General features: G+C 35.2%; 1 protein-coding gene across 1 annotated transcript in view; it reads right to left on the bottom strand.

The window, feature by feature from the left end:
* Positions 1–381: 381 nt before the first annotated feature.
* LOC129266173 (neural cell adhesion molecule 1-like) overlaps positions 382–24,705 on the bottom strand; it is a 38,003-nt gene continuing 13,679 nt past the window's right edge. The window contains exons 12-18 of the mRNA XM_064103864.1: positions 24,198–24,242; positions 21,136–21,266; positions 17,974–18,184; positions 17,112–17,319; positions 13,346–13,486; positions 9,399–9,516; positions 382–4,878 (exon numbers count right to left, since the gene is read on the bottom strand). Of these exons, the coding sequence (XP_063959934.1) occupies positions 4,876–4,878; positions 9,399–9,516; positions 13,346–13,486; positions 17,112–17,319; positions 17,974–18,184; positions 21,136–21,266; positions 24,198–24,242 (857 nt within the window). The 3' untranslated portion in view covers positions 382–4,875. The remainder of the gene's footprint in view (positions 4,879–9,398; positions 9,517–13,345; positions 13,487–17,111; positions 17,320–17,973; positions 18,185–21,135; positions 21,267–24,197; positions 24,243–24,705) is intronic.

Raw genomic sequence — 24,705 nt, 5'->3', positions numbered from 1 at the left:
TTCTTGTCCATTTCCATCCATCCTGTTCTCTTGTAAACACACAGTAAATACATGTGCATTATACAAGAACCAGTAACCGGTAGATGATAATCCAAAAGGTACAATTTGATTATCAAATTTTCTGAAAGAAATTTCTTTTCTGACTTTCAAGTAGAATTTTACTTTTTTTCCCTCCCATTTAGAATGATGTTTTATTGTATTTCAATAGCTCATTCACTCCCAGTGATGCCCTCTCTCCCTCGAATCCCGTCTCTGTATACCCAAATAATCTCCCATCCTGCCTTTTCTACCATCCCTCCCCCCTCTTTCTCTTAGTTTCCTTTCCATTCACTTTCACATTTTCTGAAAAACTAATCCAAAAGCAAGAGCACGACAAGAAAATACACTGACAAGAGATTTATTTGTTTGCACAAAAGTGGCAACGGTACACCCATAAAACCATGATAATAACAATCATAATGAAAACTACACAGCTCACACGAGAATGATAAAAACACATTTTTAAAATGCTTAGAAATTACAAAAAAAAAGATTTGTCACAAAAAACCATGACTGACAGATTTTTGCAATAGTACTAGATGTAAATATCACATAAGAATCTCGATTTGAATCGACACTTTGTTGGCTTTTATTACCATTGACTAGAAAAGTTTAAAAATGACTACCAAAATCTTATACTGATCAAGTGGTTTGTACTGGTTTGTTCCTGCACCAGGCTGTTAGGATATAAGGCATTAAAATATGTATATCTACTTTCCGAAAGGAACAATATATCATCAGATGGCTGAAAAAAGGCCGTACACAGGAGTGCAACAAATTGTTTACATTTAGGTTAGAAGTGTCGGCTCAGGCAAGCTTGCCGTCAAAATGAAGTGCACGCCAGGGCTGACGCCATTCTGTCAGCGTACAGTATTTGATGCACTAGTGTTAACACCCTTTGGTAAACCATGTGACAATATATGTTGTCACTTCAGTGTTCTTCGTGTATAAATTTATTTTTACTCATTCCAATTGCCATTCCATTCCAAGAATGAACAGTAGATTATACATGAAATACATGAATTCAAATTCTATAAAAAGAAACTAATTTAAGAGTTGTCAACAATACAAATAGATAATCAGTAACACATGGAAAAAAAAAAGATATTCACTTCAAGAACTAGACATAGAAAAGTACTTTTAAACATCATTCAGATTTAAAAATCAGAACCAAAATTGCAACCGACATTGAAAAGGATGAACAATTTATACATCCAGCAACAAATCAAACAAAGAATATACATGTATGTTCTTAGTACAGCAAGCACATTTTGGTGAGAAATCAAAGAAAATCAATTTAATTTTCTACACCACTACACAATCAACTTGAAGAGCATTAGAACTTAGAGATATTATGGAAAACATGATTGGAGATATATAATAATCCCAAAATAGGGACATAACATTGTGGACCTTTTTACAGGCTGGCCCTAAAATAACTTATATAGCATTCATCTAACTACAAGTATTCAACACACATTCAATCTCATTTTTATAATAATTACATTTTTATAATAAAACCAGATTGCAATCAATGTCAACACTCATCTCTCATATCTACACACATTGTCTACGATATCATCATAAATTCAGTGTTTTATGTTTAATCCTATGGATTTACTCCATAGAAATAAATATAAAACAGAAAATTAGAATTAAATTCGACACGAAAAAAAAAAGAGTTAAGAGAACCTAAATACCATTTTATAAGTTTTTGAAGTGCTCAGGATCTTTTCTATGTAAAAAGGAATTCAAATTTCTTTGCAGTTATTGGGCATTAACTTAATACTCTCACCCCCCCCCAAAAAAAAAAAGGAAATACAAATAAATTTAACAAAAAAAAACCTGTGAAAGTTGTGTCCAAATTACCAACAACCCAAGTCCTGATGCCCCCCTTTTTTTCCGAAATGTGGATTATCCCAAATGATATGGTTATAAAGTAATAAAAGTTACAGTATTATATTAATTCACCAATCAATCTGCATATTAGAAAGTACAATATAATGGCACACATGGAAAGACAATGCTTTAAACAACACATTGGCATATCACAGAATACTTACATCTCTTCCCTCCGACGACGATAGATTAAAACTAAATTTTATGCTTTCTTAAGACAACTTAAAATGTCTACTCTTCAAAACAATGTACGTGTATTCTACATTCAGTATAATTACCAGATTGAGATTACATATACTTCTTTCGAAGGAAATTTGCCATAAATATGTGGTGCATATAAAAACGAGCATGCTCCTCGATACATGCCTACCTATAGGATACCATTCAGGTCTCGCTACCACAAGTATAAAACTTCTTTGAGTCGAAGAAGCAGTAAAAGCAGAGAGATTTTTGGAGAAAAAAAATGAAAGTCTGCAAAAGCTTGATGAGAATCATAAAAGTTGGAGCATAAAATAATGGGAGATTTCAAGTTCAATGTTGTCATTTTAAAGTAGGTATGATGTCAATTTTCAAATAGATTGAAAAGTTGCTGTGCATTTTTTAGTGGTATCTAAAAAAGTAACTTGTCAAATCATATTTATCACACTTTGTCGAAGCATACATATATGCAACCTTCAAATCATATATAGGGGACTCTGCATAAGTAGAATGTTTTGGGACCACTGAATTCTGTCTACTTTGGGTAATTTTGACTTAGATGTTATTAACACACATTTTGCACATTCATGTCCAACATCTCTCTACTAATACTACTGCTGAATATATATGTGGTCGCGAGAACTGTTGCATCACTTGCTAAACCACCAGAAACAATGCACTCCTTACAGTTACATATCTCAAATACTATATAAAAAAATTGGTGGGTTATTTTGATCGAGGTACAGCATAACTACAAAATGTACTGTCATCAATTCAACATGTACTGTATGTAAAAAGGCACTCATCGTTTGATCACTAGAATTCTTTGGATGAAATTATTACTCTCGTTCATTATTTGGTACATGTATATTTGGAATTCTATAGAAAAACTTGATCCATACGTAAAATACATGAATTTTCGCTTCTTAGCTGATGATATTTCTGCATATTAATATGACATGATTACCGTTTGGTAGACAGAAAACATGAAATATTTTCTGCACTACATGTTAATTGCACATGGGCATCAATGAAAAGGCTGAACATGAATTTTCAGTTGACTACAAAATATGTTGAGCGTTACAATAAGTGAATATTTAGTACAAACAGCCGTCTTTCACATGCTTCATTGCAGGAAAAACAAGGCTTTTCTCTTGTATTGAACTCCCAAGATTTTTCTTTCTTAAACACTTTTGGATAACACTTTTAATCATAATTTAGCTCAATATCACATCAAAATCATTGACATATCAATTTACACTAGACATGGATATATGAGAGCGTAGTACTTCTTGAACTCACAATGTTTGTTATCTACATGAACCGTAAAAACACATCGTCGTTTGTTCATCAAACTACAGCAAGTGTATAAATCTTACCATAGCGATTGATTTTAATTACAAATATTTGAATTTTATTTACAACCATCCGACATGATATATTCTGTATCAAAAATCCTGAGGAGCAAACACTTGCTACATGTCACATCCTAAAAAGTTTGAAGTTAAGGTAACAAGTACAATTTATATTATGTGTGCTGTTTCACTTGTTATATCAAAATCTAGATTATGTGCAGATGTATTATTCCAAAGTTAAACATATCATTAAATTTCTTTCTGAATGAATTGCCTTGGCCAAGTTAGAATATTTACAAAAAGTTGAAAAAAATGAAAATATTTTCATTCTTTCTCAAGGATTGGAGAACAGTTGCTATTATTCATGGTTTGAAGAAAAAAAAATCCTTGTCAAGATAGGTGCTATTGACAGAGGGCATATGTCTCTCAAACACTCCCAGAAAAATGTTGCAAAAAATGAGTAAGGTGAGTCTATACTTTGGGAAATATACAGCAGAAAATTTGGCAAACTAGGATATCTGGCTAAGGATTGCCGCTCGGTAAGAGTCTACATACAAATCAATGTTTTATAAATATGATCTTAAGAACTTGAAAAAGCAGGTGGGTTTCAAAGTTGCATAAGTCCATTGATGACAAGAAGAATATATTGTTATAGTACACATGATACATGTACCATCTAAGAAGATGAAGCAGCAAGAAGATGGATTGAAGGGTTTAGAGATATGCCATACGACACAAGGAAGACTGTTCACAACAATGTCTTAAGTCCAGGACGAAAGAACCAAAGTTAACCCAGTGGATACTTGATGATTATGCCATAACACACATTTTCGTAGACCGCAGCCAATGTGTACATACAGGCTTGGTCTCCGACAGGTTAACTTTTATTTTCTTCCATTGTTCAGGCATTGTATCCAGGCCTGGTTGTTTCGGGAGTCACATTCTGCCATCCTGAAGGATAACGTATGGATGACCCCATAGAAAGAAAGAACATGATGGCTTGTATGCTTATATGGCACAAGCAACTTGGCAGGAAGTTCAATCCGTGATCTTGATGGCCTGAATTCACGAACGTGGGTTAACTTTACTCACTTTCATTTATTGCAAATTAGAGCAACTAGGGATTAAACTTAGCCCATGTTGTCAAATGACGTAATTTAACCCACCTTTTTGAATTCACACATTAATTTTATAGCAAAACCCCTTTTCACCGCTCAGCTGGCATGCCCCCCTGTGACTATAAATCCATCCAGTCATCAATGGATTCAAATACAGGTATAATAGTAAATACAAAAGAAATACGTTGCATCTGGTGGTCTAGCAATCTGAGGCCCCAAACTTCTTGTCTGCGTACCGGTACGAGGAGACATCATCGTCATAGTAATCACTGTAAAATAAGAAGACAGAAACGGTGATTCAGAAAGAATCTTTACATTCATCATAGGTGACCATACACGTAACAAAACTTTCAGGAAATTCTTTGAGGAGCCCCATATCTGCACAAGTCACTTTGTTGCAGGCATTTTTATTTCCAGGGGCCACTTTTAACCACAAACTGACTAAATTTGCAATTAATGGATATAAAGCTTTGGGAATTGTCCAGGGCTCTTTTTAGCATTCATAACAAAACTTCCCAGGGCCCCAATGTAATTTTTCCCTGCTCGGTTGTCACATGGAGCTGGTACAATGTCCAGCAAATAAGGATCTACTCATCACTTGTTAACGTGGCCCCAGCTAAATTGTTTGTACTGTTCACATGCATAAGTCAATCAGTGGCCTGGAACTCAAGAGGTTTGAAGCCCTATAAAAGGCATGGGCCAGTATTCACAAAGGTGGTTTTGAAAACCCACGGTTGAATCCATGGTTTATGCAGATTTCCTGTATGAATTACGCTTATTTTACCACCTATCGAGCGCATGTTTAAAAAATGTCCAATGCTGATATGCGCTTCTGTCACTGTGTGCCAAATTGACGCCTGTTACCATGGTTAGATACACTATTTTATTCATGAGTCCACTGTTTGAAGAGTGGACTCATTAATTAAAAAACAGTGGACTCATGAATAAAATAGCGTGAATAACCATGGCAACAGGCGACAATTTGGCGCACTGTGAAAAAAGCGCGCATCAGCATTGGACAGTTTTTAATATACGCTGTAAAATAAGCGTAATTTATACAGGAAATCTGGATAAACCATGGACTAAACCGTGGGTTTTCAAAACCACCTTTGTGAATACGGGCCATGGAGTCTCTTATCACCTAATTCAATAATCAAACTATCACTTTGAGTTTGATGAATAAATGAATATCATTGTACCCGATTATACAAGAAACTTTGCAGAAATCAAATTTGCTAAAAATATGAAATGGGTCAATAATGTGAATAGGCCAAAAAATTTATTAATAAGTCAAGAAAATTTCCCTGAACCATTAAATGCATAGGTAAATATAAAACATTTCCTTGGCAATTTCTTGGCCCATACATTTTGATAACATAATATGCAATCATATCTTGATCCCATTGCCCCCCCCCCCTTTTTTGGGGGGGAGGGGTGCTTCGCTGATTTATGTGAGTCAAATTTTGTCAAACTGTTTGGTTTGACTAGTGCAAAGTTTATTGCATAGAATCGCAATATTAGTAATCAAATAAACCGGGCCTTGCCTTACAAAGCACTGCGACTGACCGGATCAAGCACAAATATGGAAATCCACTAAGTCTACATCCACAACATGAATGTTCATTCAAATTGTGATGCATACTCATGCATGCATATCTTAATTAATCTGTGTGGTCCCTTTGTTTCCAAGGCAACATTTATGTACATTTCCTATATCAATAATTATGACATTGATGGGTTTCCACAATTATGATTAATTGGATCAATCGCAAGTCTTTGTAAGACAGGGCCATGGTGTATGTTAAACATGCCCATGCACCTGTTAATAAAACTAAAGTGTTAATGATTAGGAAAACAAATATGAACCAAATCAAAGATATTAACAATAATAGTGATGCTGTATGCTAGAAAACAAGTACATGTGTATATCATTGATGGTTAATATGGTAATCGTATTCACTTTAATGATGGAAGGAAGCAAGGAATATTCTGTTCTCCCTCTCGTATTAAAGCTCCTGCCAATTTCTATTGGTGATACACATTATATATGCACAGCCAACCTCCCCCCCACACAAACTATTCCAAATATATTCTGAATATCTACCAAAATATCAATCATCGGATAATACTCATCCAAAGGGCACCCCCCCCCCATGCCACCCACAGCATAGAATACACTGAAAGCCTGGGTCACATGGCATTTCGGACAGCTTGTTCCAATAACCAGAGATAATTACCAACCTGGAAAAATTAGTACGCTGAATGTACTCTCAAAGTGACAGAGAATTATTACATTTATCATGTACTTTGTAATATTTCTGCAGATTGTGAAAAGGACCCACATAATTCAATATCATTTTATTGCACTGTTAAACAATAAAAATGTAGGCAATTAAGTACAGCAGGGAAATAAAGGACTAAACAATTATCCCTCGGTTCCTTCCTTGGTATAAACAGGAAGAAGTGTTCCACCTTTCCAAGTGAAGACTTGAATTCTAAAACAAATATGAATAATGGCCGTATAATAGGTTAGTGATTACACATACACCACAAATAGATATATATTGGCCCATATGAGACTGATAACAAAATGCTAACAATCACAACAGTATGATCACAAGAAAATGAAAAGAAAAAGGTTAGTAGATAATAAAAAAATTGCAATGGTTAGTGGAACAAAACATTCAAATGCTCAACAAAATGATTAGTCGGACAATGGTGTGTACAGATTGTTATTCCACTTTTTTCACTCTCATTAGCAGCATCCGTTCACCCATTGTAAATTACTTTAATATTTTTTTTAATGCAACGTAAGTAGTAGACCAGAAGGACATAAATGCAGGAATTTCCTTTCATGTTCAAAACCCATAGGCCCGTTTTCTGAAGTATGGAGAGCCAATTGTTAGAGATATCATATTTCAGCTTATTTGGCTCTCAAATCATTCATAATTGTCTATGAAGTATAAATAGATAACCGTCTTCACCATTGAAGAATCAGGAAAGAGCACAGTAAATATAAGATACATAAAACTTTTTTAAAAATTTGACACTTTTGGCTTCCCATAATTTTAGCACAAAGTTAGACCATGGTCTAAGTTAAACCTGACTTCGGAATACGGGCCAAAGACAAAAGACTGCAGATTCCTCATTCCAAGAAAAAGAAGAAAAAAGTCCAAACACGACAGCTCTTGTGTTCAGAAGATAAAGGTAAATAATCATCATCCCAAAAGAAGATGCGGGGGGCGTCGTGATCTAGTGGTTATGACTCTTCTTTCAATCTTAGGGACGTGGGTTCGAATCATTCCTAGCCATGGCATGTTTTCCTCCAGCACGAAATTTACTCACATTGTGCTGCGCTCAACCCATGTGAGATGAATCGGTACCTGGTAAGAATTCATTCCTTGAAACGCGGCGTGCATAACAGCTGCTCTGCTAAAGCCATGGCAATTATACTGCATTACTGTAGAGCGCTTAGAGACTTCTGATAAAGTGTTAAGCACTATATAAGCAAGTATAATTATCATTATTATTATTATCACACGTAGTCATTTTCTTGAAAACCCGACTACGGCATCTTATGCTCTCACGATTAAACAAACTAATCCCCAACAAAAATGCAAGCCAAAATAACAAAACACAACAAAATAATAAGAAACAAAAGATTTTTTTATGAATTGGCTTCCAATTCAGTTGTTGATTTTGTTCTTCAACCTTAGGATTGCCACTAAAAAAAAGGGTGCCTATACGTTCAATGTAAACAAATTAAAGTATAGATCGAACTGTACTCCCAATACAATGCCATTAGCACATATCTGCAGCTATCTGATAAACAATAAAAATGTCACAAAAATTCCACTTTACAATCAGGATATTCATACAGCTACTCACTTTTTAAAAAGTTTTAATGTTCACGGGACTCATTTGATGCATGTGTTTTTTCAAATCAATAATTACATTATTAGAATGATTAATTAATTTTAAAATATAAAACATGAATAATCTATTTTTAAACAATTTTCCCTCCAAACTTATCTTTTACAAAGTATAAGTCTTTTAAGGCCAGATGATTAATTACAATTGATACAAGTTCTATGCAATATTATTATTATTTGGTATAAATGAGGAGCATCTCCCTAGCATACTAGAATTGCTGATGTGTTTAATGTTTTAGATATATAGAGAGTTATAGTTTCAAGCATACACACAGTTTTTCGTTTAATGTAACACTTAAATATGTTTGCAATTATAAGATTTGAAAGTAGCAAAAATATGGTTATTTAAAAGATTCCCTATAAAATGAATAAAATTCACTCTAATTGATGTTATCTCTCAAAATTACTTGCATTGTAAGTAAATGAAAACTAATGGATGTGTATAGGCATCTGTTATTGTTTAACAATGATAATACAATTCATTGTTTTAAAATGAAATATGTGTTAGCTTATTTTTTATTTCCACTTTCAGCCCTGAAAAATCTCATGACATGGTATGGAATTCCATGTGTAATATCATAAATGCATTATTATTTTCAAATGAATAAAAACTTGCATATTAATGAAAGAGATTAGTCCTAGAAAAATTAATATATAACATGGTCTCATACTGAGTTTATAACTAAAACACAAGAACGCTACCTACTTAAATCAAATTGAAAACAAAATATTATATTAATTAAGGGGGGAAATAGTGATATTATGGAAAATAAAACAAATTATAAAGAATGTTTCCATAATTAAAAAAAGAATTAGAAATATTTATTTGTTCCAAAATTTGGCTCATCATTATTTACTTCTGAGTTCAACTCCAACTCCACAGCAATATTCTCCACAACGGGTCCATCACCTTGCCCCGACTCCCCTTTTCCTAAAATGGGAGAGTCCTTTCCAACATTGGAATTCATGTCCGGTCTGGGATCCACCATTCCGTGAAGAGGGGGGTTGTGAGGAAGACACACAGGGAGGTGCAGGGTGAAGCATGAAAATGAAATAGGGAGGTTTCATGAAACAACCTGTCATAGTGACTTTCAATGAAAATGGTTAAAAGCTACTGAAATCCTTGCATCTGATTGGCCGAGAGTGAATTGAGCAGTGAAAATCACTGACAAGGTGCTTTATGAAATGCTCCCATGGATAGAAAGAGGAAACCAGACAATGTAATGAATATAATTGCATTAAATACCACAAACAACACATTTAGGAAACAAAGTGCTTCATTCATTCCAAAGGAAATATCCAAAGTTGTTGCATTCTTTTTCTAGTTGGGGTTGTTTTGGTATGTTATACTTTGCATTTTTTCACCAAAAAAATACTTTCAACATTTCATGCCAGGTATCATTTCACATGTTCATATCACTATCATACTGTTTCAAATTAAGTTTGGATAGAGTATTTGTATTTTTTCTGCTGGTGTTGTAATAACTTGCATTTTTCATATTAACCAATATGCATTGCACATTTTATTTCAAGTGCGGAAAATCACATATTTATATCAATATCAATCGGATCTTTCCAAATAAGGTAAAGATACATGAACAAAGTCTTTGACTATATTGTTTTAAGATGCTTCATAAAGTCATTTATGATTTCCGCTAGAATGAAGAAGCACAGAAAGGACATGACAGTACAATGAGACACACAATACGTTACAAAGACAGATATCTGGCAGCATGTTCACACATGAGCTTATCACTGCAACAGGCTATCAAGCTCAACACTGCAGTTGCCATTGCATGTGCATTATAAATAGATATAGAAAACTATTGCATAAGAATTAGGTTCAATGAAACAACATTGAAGCAGGGAGCCATATGTTAACACACCATTAAAGAAACCATATGAACCACCGGTGCATTGGGGTAAATGAGCCGTTCACATAGAGCAAAGTGATGGTTAAAAATCATAATATATATTATACACGTCAGGCATAGAGATGGTGTAAAAAAGAAGACAAGTTTGAACACAATTTATCCTGCATCAACAATCTAACCCTGTTTTGTTGAAGTATATTAAAGTGTCTCATTTTTGCGAATGCTTCATTACTATAACTTCAGCGACAAGAAATGATCAAACCTCAACAACAATTTAAAGGAAAGCATATCACCATTGTTGAATTGAAATTATTTCCATTTTTTCAGCTGGCTGTGTGATTTCTTTTAGATGATGAAATTCAAAATTTAGGATGATGTTGTTCCTTACTTTCCTTTGTTTATAAACTGGGATATATAGAAGAAAAAAGTGAACTTTGTGACTAATATGAGAACATCTTAAAAAAGATAAACCCTTAAAAACTAAATATCTTTTTTTTTCTTTCTTTTTTTCATTCCTCCCCCCAAAAAAAATCATAACTTAATAAAGAGTCATAACCCAAATTTGATATTAATTTTCAGAAAGTTTGACTTTTAAAATATCTGAGTGCTACTCTATTTTCACTGATAAAGTAGATTATAAAGCCACTTGGACTACTATTGAACCAAAGAAAATGTTACTCCAAAAGAGTCCTGAATTAATTTTCTTTTTAGTATATTCCTACAAATAAATTCAAATTGTTTATCACATCACCACGCAATGTAATAAGCAAAGCGTAAATATTGCATGTGAAATGTTATTCTGCTTGCATAATTAGTCTAAATTTGTCTAAATGAGTATTATTTGCAAGCTTCATATCTTAACTTTTTGAGCAGTATCTACTGTAATTGTTCCTATAGGTAATTTCATGCAACAGGAATTAGTCATTGCGCAGAGACTACAGGTAAAAAAAATCAATTGGATTATGTAATCTTTGTAGTGAACTTTGATGTAAAGGATTTGTATGTTGATGATTTATTAATAAAAACAAATAAATAAAAAATATGACCATATATCATAAGCATTTCAATATAAATCTTTATTTTTAATAAGTTTTGATATTCCTTCAATTGAAAAATGGGATTTGGACAGGCAGGCTTATATATAATCCTTAATGAGTTTTAAAGGATTTTATGTTCAGTGTTTTGTTTTTGCTACTGAAATATGTTTTAATAACACTATCTTTCTCCTTATATTCTTTGATTATATTCTTTGAAATCCCCACTAAAGTAAAATTCTTCAATCAATCCAGCACTTGTGTCAATTACTATGCTGGTCAGTTATATGTTATTTGAAGGCTCCTCATCTTCATTTACAAACAATACAAATGTCAAAATCCATTTTGGTTGATTTTTTTATTGTTTGTTAAGGATGGACAATGATAGAGCCTTAACAATGACCTGAAAATATTCAATAATCTATTCCAAAGTGCAACCTACTACCAAAAGTAACGAGAAAGTTATTTGTGTGCTGAATATACAGATATAGCCAGACTAAGTGAAAAAAAATAATATTGTCACAATGTGCTCTGCACAGAGTGCAAAAATAGAAAGCTATGAGGTTAGAAAACAACCATTTATTATTATTTCTTATATCATCTGATATTTTGTAATGACACTCTTGATCTTCCCCATATCAACCTTTCACGGCAGAACACTTTACACGAGACAAGCCAAGGGTTAGATAATTCCAATGCAGGATAAACTCGTCAAAACTTGCCTTTCCACCAAGTTCAAAGGCTGACCCTTTAAACCGCCGTTTGCAAACAATTTCTACAAATAAGCAAGCAAAGAATAAGGGTTGATGAATGTATACCTTTTAAGCTTTTTGAATATGGTCTAAATTTCCTCATTTCTTTCTTACACAGCACTAAAAGATCAAAACGAACATATAACATTAATACATGTATTCAGAACTGATCATGATTGAAGAAACCAAATAAAAGGCAATTTAAGAAAATCTTCATTTTCTACATGAACTTTCAAGGAGTATCTTTAAAGATGTTGAATTTTTGTCTTCTTATCCGAGTGGACGATTTCCAACAAGACATTCCATCTCCCATTAGTGTTTTGATTTCCATGTTTCACAAGAAATGGGTTCTATCATCAATCATCCAATCAAACAAATCTTTGAAAAAAACAAAATTATCTGCCTACTGCATGAATTTAAACAGAAAAAAAAAATCTAATCAAATCAAGAATAAAGAAGGAAAGGGGTTTGTTCCCTTTCTTGTAAAATGCAACTGAAATACATATTTATGTTATTTAACATAATACAACTTATGTGTCCAGTTCTGAACAATAAAGAACAAGTAATATCAGCGGTGATGGGGTACTCATTGTGCTGAATTTAATTGTTTGCGAACTTTGTTTTATAAAAAGCACTTTGAAAAAGTGTTGTTATAACATATTTAATCCTATGAGAAAAAGTTTCATGGGATATAATGCTGAAGGAATATGTTTGACAGAGGCAAGCTAAAAACAAAATTGAATCAAGGATTTGAATAAGAAAGGAGGTTGACAGAAGTTGACATTTTAACATTTTCTGTTCATAAGACTTCTTGAACTAAAATAATCATTAGATTTATGAAATTCTTACAGGAAATAGCAAGAACATAAGAAAATAAAGATTAAAAGAAACAAATTTCTGCGAAAAGCAATACAATTTTAGATTTTTGAAGGGCAATCTGTAATTAGCTGTTGATATTATGGAAAGCTTCATGAATTCTTTTTCAGACTACTTTCATTTAGGTGATAATATGAAATGATAAAAAGGGAACAAAATTTCCTTCTGGAGAAAATGGGGAAAATCCGGGGGGAACTGGAATAAATTAATTTGTTAATTTTTTCCTGAAAGAGACATCAAGTTTGTTTAGTGTTTCTAGACTACTGACCCATCTTTAGTCATAAGAGGTTCGGACTCGGCTTGCGGGGTCGTCTCGGGTGCGGGAGCCTCGACGTCGTCCGGCTTGCCGTTCTCGACCGGTTGGTAGGTGGGGGGTCCGTCTCCGGGCGGGCTCGATGGTTTGGTACCACTGGTGGGGGGGGGTAAAGAAGGGGATGGATGGAAGAGGGGGGCATGGAGGGAACGAGTAAGGTGTGTTCTCATTAGATAACAAGAATATGAATGGCATTGGTGACATGGAAACGAAGATGCAACATGAAAAAGCACGTTTTTTTTAGAAAAGATCGTTGCAAATGAAAATCAACTTGTCGAAGCAAAGCTTTAATAGAGAATACTCGTATGGCAATATTTAAATGGAATTTGAGGCAAATTCATTTATAGATTTGAGGAAACAGACTCGAAAATATGAATAATCATGTACATCAGTATTTACATATTTCAATATGGTTCGTAAGGTAATGATTGATTGCACAAATTATACCGTTAAAACTACATTTTCCATTAATGGCAACTGCCATGCTCAATATTTCTATGGATCTTACAAATAAAGGCAAAATTAAATATTTTTGGCAAATTTAATTCAACTAAACACAAGCACAAGAGAACAAATGTTGAGGAAAATATTACATACATAAGGAAAGAAAGTAAAATTTTGCAGAGGAGAGGGTGAACAAGAATACAACCAATGTCCACATAACAGAAAATCCTGAACATTACTACTGATATAACGAAATTAGCAGATTTCACGACAATTCAGCCTTTCAAAAAGGCTTCACAAAGATATTGAATTACTCATTCGAATGCCGGATGTCTCAACTAAAACAACCATTCTACTTTCTAACACAATATAATACAACGACTAGTTCAACATTGATAAAATACAAAAATGTATATTTGTAATGGGATTTTTTTTTGGCAAGGTGATAACAGGTAGAAATGTATGACAGGAAGGGGAATGAAACATACATGTAGGGGCTAGGCTTACATGTATATACTTACCTCTACACACAAAAATAAATCACTCATTTAAATTAACATGTTTTTATTCATCAATTACCCGATCCTCTTATTTTTTCATATTACGTCAGGCCTGCTATCCACAGAAATGTTTTTTGGTCTGTATGTCCTTATATTGACCCAACAAAAAAAATTATTTCACTTTATCCAAAAGACAGGCTACTGTCTGGTGCATTACTGTATTAACTCCAATATTTACATCCAACTTTTTGATGAAAATATGAAAGGGAAAAATAAATTGTGGGTTTCATGAATGACAAAGAAATGGAAACAAGTATCGAAAGCTCTGCAAACTTCAAGTCTTCTTTTCTGGCAAAATTCAATGGATATCTGGAACCTGTCTTACAAAGATTTACGATCACTGATCCAATCATCCGCAACTATGGAAAGCCAGCAAAGTCAACATATAAAATGCATGTTTGCTCAAAATTTTTTCTAGATATGAATGTATGTATATCCATAAATTCACTGATTTCTTGACAGTTCGGTGTGTTCAGCTTTGTTTACAAAGGTCATTTTGCACATTTCCTGTAGAAAATATTATGACACTGATGGATTTCCATAGAGTTACGATTGATTGGATCAATCGTAGCTCTTTGTAAGACGGGGCCCAGGGATATATATCTTTCTTCATTGCATCAAATCCACCTACTCCCTAACTGATCTGGGGTCCGTTGCAGAAAGAGTTGCGTTTAAACCCAAGTCAAAAAATCAATCTCAAGTCCCAAATGCGCGCTGTTGATTGGTTGAAAATCAAGTTGTGCATGAATTTTAGAGTTGCTATTGATTGCAACTCTTTCTGCAACGGGCCCCTGATCAATCAACTGTGGACATTGTACATAGTTTTCCTTAGTTTCACTACTTAACAACGCAAATCACACTACATGTACAGTGGTGCTAAAATGTTAGTGAACCCCACCAGAAAATGAACATTTATAACTAAGTGAACCCCCCCCCCCCCAGAAAAGTGTTCATATTCTATCATGGTTGAGATATTTGATTGTGAAGTCTGCAGATGGAATTACATCCAATAAAGTTTGTTTCTCTGGGCTCTCCGAACACTGTTTCAGCACGGAGGAGTGCATTTTCTGGTGGGGTTCACAACTTTTTAGCACTTCTGTATATCACCTACCTATGTAATCTTATGTAACTACATTCTTCAAATATTACTTGACATCCAGAATGTATGAATACCAATGACTGTGTTGTCTTTGATATTTTGTCTTCAAATTAATATTGTGTTGTTCTTTTGGTAATACACATAAATTCAAACAACGGGGGTAACTAATATTTGAATCTGGGTAATTCAGGGACACACTAAAATGCAGTAAGTTTATCTAAATTGAGTGAGTACTTCTGCTGATAGTTTGTTGTTAACTACATGTACATATCAAATTGTCAAACACATAAAATATCACACGTAACAATAAATAAAAACAAAGTTGACACATCGTTTCTATTCAAACACACCCAGGCTCGGAGGTACTCGCCGTTATCTCGTCTGTCGTGATACAGTTCTCACCATCGTCAATGTTGAGGGCGCTCTTTGGTTGAGAACCTGCTTTAGCATTGCTAGCGTAAAGCATGTTAACCAATAGAAGTGCGTGCATTTACAAGAATTGACAGAAATATAAAGTTATCAATTAAAGTTACTTTTTCTTCCTCCTACTCCCCTAAACCCTTCTTGTTTCTTCCACCTCAACTCTGTGCTCACTCTCTCCCTCTTTCTTTACTCCTTCTCTTTATACCTCGTTCTCATTTTCTTTATCTCTCACTTTACTCATCTTTTTTTTCCCCCTTTCTCTTTCTGTACTAAACTGAGTTGAGCAATATGTCACATGAGATGTCACATGGTACGGCACATGACTTAAACAAATGAAATTGAAATTACACATATGATATGATTGTAAACAGGATATAACTACATGTACAATGTAAATTGGCAATATCCTGAAATAATTCAAAGGTAATAACATTGAAGTTCAGCCTCTCTAACCTCCTGTTTGTCGTATATTAGGCTACCTACCCTATCCCTATCTCCTTCTACTTCCCTCTCATTATTCATCCCATTCTATTCTGATATTGATATGGATTTCCCACCTTTCACCCCCCTCAGTTTTTTTGCTCCCACTCCCAGTCACACCCCACCCCTATAAAGCCCATAGCCCCCCCCCCCCCCCCCCGCCCCTGCTACATTCCTTTTAATCTCACATAATTTTTTGATAGTTTTCTGCCACCCTCTCCATTTCCTAACTTCTCTTTTTCCGTTATATTGCCTTTTCACCACCTTTCTTCTGTATTCTCTATTCCTGTTTCTCCTATATATACCAACTATTATACCATCCTAGTCTATCGGCATATTCTCCCTGCCAATAAACTCCTCCTTTCAATCCCAGGTGAGATTTAACCATTGGATTTGTCTCAATACTAGACTGCCGTACTTTGGCAAAAGAAAGCAAGTTACGAAAGTACCATTTGTTGTAAATGAGCAATGTGTGTTCATCATTTACATGGCGTCAATGCAATTTAACAGCATCTTTTCTTCAATATGTTTCCATAGAACGATCATTTCTTCCAAAAATTTTGCCTGAACGTGCAGCATACAAATAACTCAAATTTGACTGATGTGTCAACTTACTTGCTTCCTTTTGCCTAAGTTGGGCAGTAGAACAGAGTAATTTGCATAGACTTAGAAATACAACCAACCAACGCTAATTGTTTTTTTTTTCAAGACTTACCCATACTCTTCCTCCCCCATCTCGATCTCGTCTTTGGACGACGGGGCCGCCTTGCCGCAGCAGTTCACGCAGATGAACATAAGCACACCGCAGTCGTTCATACAGAAACAACAAACGTCAATGAGAATTAGGAGGATGATGAAGCATGCCACCACGATGGCCACGATCTCCGTCGTCCCGAGCGCACCGATTTGCTGCTCGGGTCGGTCTGGAAAGAGTAGAGCATTGTAATGAAATAAAAAGTTTAAATAAAACAGAACTAGTAACTGATCCACTTTCAGTGCAAGGGTCTGCCTGACATAGCAATAAGCACTGTAAGGATCCTGGATTTGAAGTATTGCTAAAGATATTTATCAGGTTGGTCTGCGGAAAAGAACGATCACTGTGATGAATCAAATGCAAGTATTCAATAGACTTCTTTACACTTGATACAATTCAAAAGCTATACCTGACATAGCGACAAACACTTTTTGCATAATGGACTCGAAGAATCGCTAAAGACATGAATTAACTGATTCTGGTTAATAAAATATCTTGCCAGAGTGTCCTTAGAAAAAGAAAGTGGACTGATTCATGAAATATATTATCTGTGTAGTCTATACCTGTATCTCAAGCAAAAATAAAGCAAGCACTGATAGTCCCAAGTAGAAACTTCCTATATTATAAATTGCATATACAGTATATAAAAAGCAACTTTCATTAAAAAACCTATACTTGACTCTCAGTCAGAAATCTATAGGTTATACACTGCATGAGGGCAAAAATAATTGGCTGTGAAAGACCCTACACTACTTCCAGTCAGAAAATACTTCATACGTTACAAGGTTCAGAGTAAATGGCTGTGAAAGCCCCCTAGACTTACATGGCTTTTCCGTTTGGAAATCAAATCCACCGCGTGTCTTGAAGTTTAGTTGGGCAGGTTCACTATCTCCCTGGCTGTTGCGAGCTCTCAGTTCCACTAGGTAGTACTTGTTTGGGTTCAGCGGTTGAAGCGTGGCCTGGGTCTCTGTGTACACGACTTCAAACTCATTAGCCGGTCTCGATCCTAGCTGATCATCATCAGGACCATCAACCTAATAAGAAAATATTTCATGTGTTAGCAGGATTGCAAAAAAAAACAATGTATTTTCGAGATGAAATATAAAGATAATTATCGGCAGTTATACAGCGTCGTATATCTCGAAATAATCAACTGTGAGGCAAATCTTCTTTAATAACCTTTAGCTTGAGATGCCACTTCCAGAGCTCCATAACACAAAGCATAACAATTGATCGTACGCTTGATTTTTACGATTGATCGTACATTGTAGTCAATGCAATCAATCGTGAACATTTGTTCTACGATCATTGCTAAGCTTTGTGTTACGGGCTCCAGAGCTCGGTGCATTCAAGGAACTAATATTTCAACTTTTTTAGCAGGATTGTAAAAGAAAAGTTTTACAGTGGAGCGTGCAGAGGTAGACCTTCCATTAGTCACAGAAATCACAGAGGGAAATGAATTCACAGACCAAAATATACAAAACATGTGTAAAATTCAAATATATATGTGGTCCCAAGACAAATTCTCAGTAATTGGGCTAAATTGATAGTAGACCAAGTGGGATTAGCCATATGGTGTTAGCCGATCGGACAACTAGACCTTCTGCTTGTTGGCTAATTCTCCTTATCGCGTATAGCCGATACTGCAGCAATACAAACTATCAATATCAATATGCATTGGCGGCGGAAGCCAAAAATTTTAGGGGGGGGGGGACCACAAAAACATTTTGACAAGCCAAAAAAAAGGTTATCAACCAAAAATTTTTGAGGGGACGCAGGAAAAAAAAAATTGACAAGCAAAAAAAAAAACAAGTGGAATGCCTCTGGCCGTCTCACCTGCATCACGCGATTCAATATAGCAGCAGTGCTGATTTTGAAAACTACTATAACTCGCACAAGATGTTCAGTGATACTTGGTTACTCTTATTTCCACGTTTTATGAACTAGACCAATACACTTATAGAGATATGATGGCAATTCAACAAATACCCCCAACGTGGCCAAAGTTCTTTGACCTTACATGACCTTTGACCTTGATCATGTGACCTGAAACTCGCACAGGATGTTCAGTGATACTTGATTACTATTATGTCCAAGTTTTATGAACTAGACCAACACACTTTCAAATTTATGGCTGTAATTCAACAAATACCCCAATTTGGCCAAAGTTCATTGACCCTAAATGACCTTTGACCTTGATCATGTGACCTGAAACTTGCACAGGATGTTCAGTAATACTTGATTACTATTATGTCCAAGTTTCATGAATCAGATCCATAAACTTTCAAAGTTATGATGGTAATTCAACAGATACCCCCAATTCGGCCAAAGTTCATTGACCCTAAATGACCTTTGACCTTGGTCATGTGATGTGAAACTCATGCAGGATGTTCAGTGATACTTGATTAACCTTATGTATAAGTTTCATGAACTAGGTCCATATATTTTCTAAGTTATGATGACATTTCAAAAACTTAACCTTAGGTTAAGATTTTGATGTTGATTCCCCCAACATGGTCTAAGTTCATTGACCCTAAATGACCTTTGACCTTGGTCATGTGACATGAAACTCAGGCAGGATGTTCAGTAATACTTGATTAACCTTATGGCCAAGTTTCATGAACTAGGTCCATATACTTTCTAAGTTATGCTGTCATTTCAAAAACTTAACCTCAGGTTAAGATTTGGTGTTGACGCCGCCGTCGCCGCCGCCGCCGCCGCCGCCGCCGTCGCCGTCGGAAAAGCGGCGCCTATAGTCTCACTCTGCTATGCAGGTGAGACAAAAAGGTTATCAACAAAAAATTTAGGGGGGGATCGTCCCCCACACCTAAAATTTAGGGGGGGGGGGCACGTCCCCCCCGCTTCCGCCGTCTATGTCAATATACAGGCTTATTTTGTTGGGACAAAGCGCATCAGCTGATCAACGCTACCATTTGCAGCTTACCAGCTCAGCTGATTTCATTGTTTCTCTAGCTCTACCGAATTCTTAAAATTGTTTTATCATGGATCACTTCAACATTTGACAGTTCAACAACTTTTTTACAGTCGATGTGTTACAAACTCTAGGAAAAGACGATCAGGGGCCCGTTTCATAAAGAGTTAGAACTGTTGTAACATTGCCATTATGGCAACTACCATGGCAACAGGGCTCAGCAGCCAATCACAATCAAGGTTACCATGGTAGTTGCCATAATGGCATAGTTACAACAGTAGCAACTCTTTATAAAAGGGCCCCAGGTGTTCTCATTGGAAGTACCCTTCACAGCGATGAAACAACATTTGCTCCGGTCTTCATATCCCAGAGGGCATATAGGGCTATTAGAGTTAGGATCATAATAGAGTTTTTGGTTCAGAATAATGTACAGATATTAAGGATAAGGGCCGATTTAGTTTTGGAGGTTAGGTATTATGTTTGGCAGATTTTCCATCCAAGAAATTGTCGCCGGAGCAAATGTCGTGGAGCCCTCAGAGCATCCAGGGGCAAATTGCCGATTCGTCTTCTGCCAACTCGTCCACTCATCACATTGTCTATCTTCATTTAGTCTAATGCCATTCCGTCCAACATTTCTTCTAACAGCCATTTGGTCCAATAACCATTGGTCCAATAATCACTTTGTCTAATCACCTGTTTCCTCTATGACCATTTCATATCCTAACCAGTTGGTCTAATACCCATTTTCTTTTCAATCATTTCGCCCAATGAGCACTTTGTCCAATTAGACCACATGGTATGTGGACTAAATGGCTATTGGACCAACTAGTTATTAGACGAAACGGCAATTGGACCATGTGGACAGTGGACGAACTGAAAGTAGTCCAAATAATAGTAGACGAGTTGGTCATTGGACGAATTGGCATTAGACCAATTGAAAATAAACCCATCAAGGTACTTGGAAGCACGGACTTACGCTGGAAGGAGATGTTTGCTCTTGATATTGTCGAGTATCGCCTATATGGAATAGCAAAAATTGAACGGAAATCCTACCTGGGCGTACTCGATGTGGTAGTAGGTGATGGCAGAACCACCGTTATCCTGTGGAGGCTCCCAGGTCAGGATGTACTTCTCCGCGTATTCTGAACCGTCATCCGACGTGATCCTGGGCTTGCCTGGGGCAGCTGGGGGCGACAAACACGTGGTACGGAGCGAGGGATGGGAAGAGAGGCAGATGGAGTGATGGTGAGAACGAAGAAGCAGGAGAATAAAGAAGCAGAAGGATGGAGCGGGAGAAGGATGGAGTGCAGTGGTTAGAAGGGAGGTGGGATTGGAGACATATATTCAAATGCAGGATCGGTGTGATTAAGGATTGTTAGTAGAAGATGGAAAGGGAGACAAGGGAAGGGAGGATTAATTAATTACAAAATTGGATGAGAAGGGAATGGACAAGGAAAGAAAGGAAAGAAAAGTAGATGGCAAGGAACAAGTTTAATAGAGAATTATTCGAAAAAGGAGAGGTAAGTGGGGGTAAATAAGAAAATTCACAAGAGAAGGGAGAAGGAAAGAAAGAGCAGATGGGAAGGAACAAGTTTAACAATAGAGAATTATTCGATAAAGGGAGCGGGAAGTGGGGGTAGATTAGAAAATTGTATGAGAAGAGAAGGGGCAAGGAAAGAAAGAAGAGTAGATGGGAGATAAATATGATAAGTTATTTCATTATTTGAGAATGGAATTGGCATAAGGAGTGTGGGAAGTGAGGATTAATTGGAAAATTGAGTGAGAAGAAAAGGGATAACGATGAGTGAAGGGAAGGAGAAAAGAATGACAAAAAAGGGGGAAAATGAAGTGAAGATAATTAAGAAGAAGTGTTGTAGAAATTGAGATAGGCAGAGCAGATGGTATGGAAGATAAAAAGGGGGAAATAATTTTTTTGAAACATGAATTGAAGACGGAAGACAAAGAGAAGGAATGAATAGAGGGGAAAAAGAATGAAAGAAAAGTTGAGATTGGATAGGAGAAATCAGGAAATAGTGGATAAAGAGAGGGAAAGAAGAATGAATTGATTGGCAGAGGAAGGTTTGGGTGGAAATATAAGATAAGATGGGAGGAAGAAAGAAGAAAAGGATAGAGAGATGTACATGTAGCACCAAAGCCACAAATATGGTGAATAGATAAGATACGTGTACAGATTGTAAAAGAAGTTATAAATTGAGAGAAAAGTGATGGAGAAAGATGGTGAAAGACAAGAAATAAACATCAAGGGGTAAGATTTTGAAAAAGAAATGGCCGATTGGAAGAAATTAGAGATGGATGGAACAATTGAAAAAGAAATTGAAATGGAGAAAAGATATGAATATGTGGAATAGGTGGGGAACGTGCAATGGAAAAATGAAAGAGGGAGAAATACAATAAAATGACAATTAATAGCAGGTTAGAATTGCTTGGCGTGAATAAAAAAGTTATGAAGCAATACAATAATCATCCCATGCAAAAGACTGTTAATGATTAATATATTCAATCAAGATTAATCGAAAAAATTATTAATATTTGAAAATGTGTAAACCACTTCAAATAAATATAACTGGTCAATCATTAACATAAATTCAGCAAAACAGAAAAGAAAGAGGATGTTAAAACAATTTGGAAAAATATTAAAATATGACTTAACAAAATAAAAGAAAAGAAAAGGTTTGCCTTCTTCACTAAACCTGTATCATGTGACATCATAATTAGTGATTTTAACTTTTTTGGTTTTATAATATTATTCAACGACCAGACGAAAACCATTCACATGTGAAAAATGAATTGTATCCCTTGCTATAACATCATCAAAGTAAACAGAAGAGTTTGTGAGATCAAAAAGAAAATCTTTCGTATCAAATAAGTCTATTATACACCATGGAACTCAGAGGTGTTAGATAACATGATCTAAGTTGATTCAGAGAGCAAACGTTTTCTTAAAACTCAAAATCAAAAGCTTACACAAAACTTTGGTTCTCATCAAAGTGGGCAATTTTTTTTTCATCACCATGTGATACTATCTTTTAATAATCATAAAAATCATAAATTTTGCCACAAATTCAACTTAATTCTTTTTCTTAAAATGGTGATCAAGCTTCATTTGGCATTTGGACGAATTACCAGTTGAAGAAATTATTTAAGGCATATATGCTTATTTATTATATTAGCAGCAAGAACAAAAACAGCACTGCAATGAAGTGAAGTGAGTGGTTAGTTGCAAATAAAATCCAGGTTAAGAGAACTCAAAGAATTAAATTGAAGAGGACTAAGTTCCCGATTATTTGAACTGGACACCAAATCATTACCACAGAGATAGAATAAGTTATAGAATTATGGACGTATTTCCTGTTACTTTGCAGTGTGTTAATCAAAACGGACCGTAAAGGAAAATAAATTTGGAAGAATTATGATAGTGGAGTATACTACAGTAAACCAAGTGCAACATATTATGTGTTGATACTGGGATATTTTGGCCCACATTCTGAAGTCAGGTTCAACTTAGACCATGGTCTAACTCTGTGCTAAAATTATGGGAAGCCATAAGTGTCGAAATTTTTATTACGTTGTATGTTTCTTATGTTTACTGTACTCCTTCCTGATTCATCAATGGTGAAGACAATCATCTATTTATACTTCCTAGACAATTATGAATGATTTAAGAGCCAAATGAGCTGAAATATGATATCTCCACCATTAGTGATTTATGTAACAATTGGCTATCCATACTTAAACCACAACTTTAAACCCGAGTTTAGGTTAAACCCCACTTCAGAATACGGGCCATTGTGTTATATGATGGTTACCCACTGAAATTATAAGCATTTTTACATACTATTCATCAACCATCATAATCTCAAAGTAAAACAAACAAACAGTTCAATATGAAAAGAACAAAGGACTACAAGAAATTAAGGAGAATAAGTGTATTCATTGTTTATGCCCCAAAAGTAAAACCCCACATGATCAATAATTTTCTTTACAATTTTAAGCACCATTTGTATCCAAAATAGAATTGCAAACTTTGTCATCCAAGCAACACAATGAATTAAAACAATATAACATAGAAATTAGTGAACATAAAACCTGCTTACATATACTTGGTACAATACTTGGTCCAACTGTAACTGTGGTTACAACTGTTGTTAGAATAACCCATTTCATATTTTCGATAAGCAGAATAACAAGTTCATACATTGCATGATAAAACAGCAGAATCGTTTACATGCATCCAAACGAAAAAGCAATACATGGTATAATTAGATATGAATGAACGATTAACATGGAAATTATAATAAATGTGTGATACATACAGCGGCCGCAATAAGAGAGAGAGAGAAATGTTGATAGTAAAGATGGGGGAAGAAAATCAGAGAAAATACAAATCGATTGTTACGATCTCATCTCAAATGGTACAGAAATATTCAAATTCACAAATAAGCAACAGATAATTTATGAAGGCTTTTTTTTCCGTGAATTTGTGCCATTTTTCCAGACTGCCTTTGTCCACTGTTTCCCACGAATGTCCAAAAGAAAATTTTCGAAGGACACTGAGAAGTTGTAACATTTTATTCTGGGACGAAAATGGGAGGATATACACAA

This window comes from Lytechinus pictus, chromosome 8 (genome assembly GCF_037042905.1).
Source record: "Lytechinus pictus isolate F3 Inbred chromosome 8, Lp3.0, whole genome shotgun sequence".
NCBI classification, from domain to species: Eukaryota; Metazoa; Echinodermata; class Echinoidea; order Temnopleuroida; family Toxopneustidae; genus Lytechinus; species Lytechinus pictus.
Note: the sequence above shows the minus strand (reverse complement) of the source record. Positions and strands in the feature narration are given on the sequence as shown.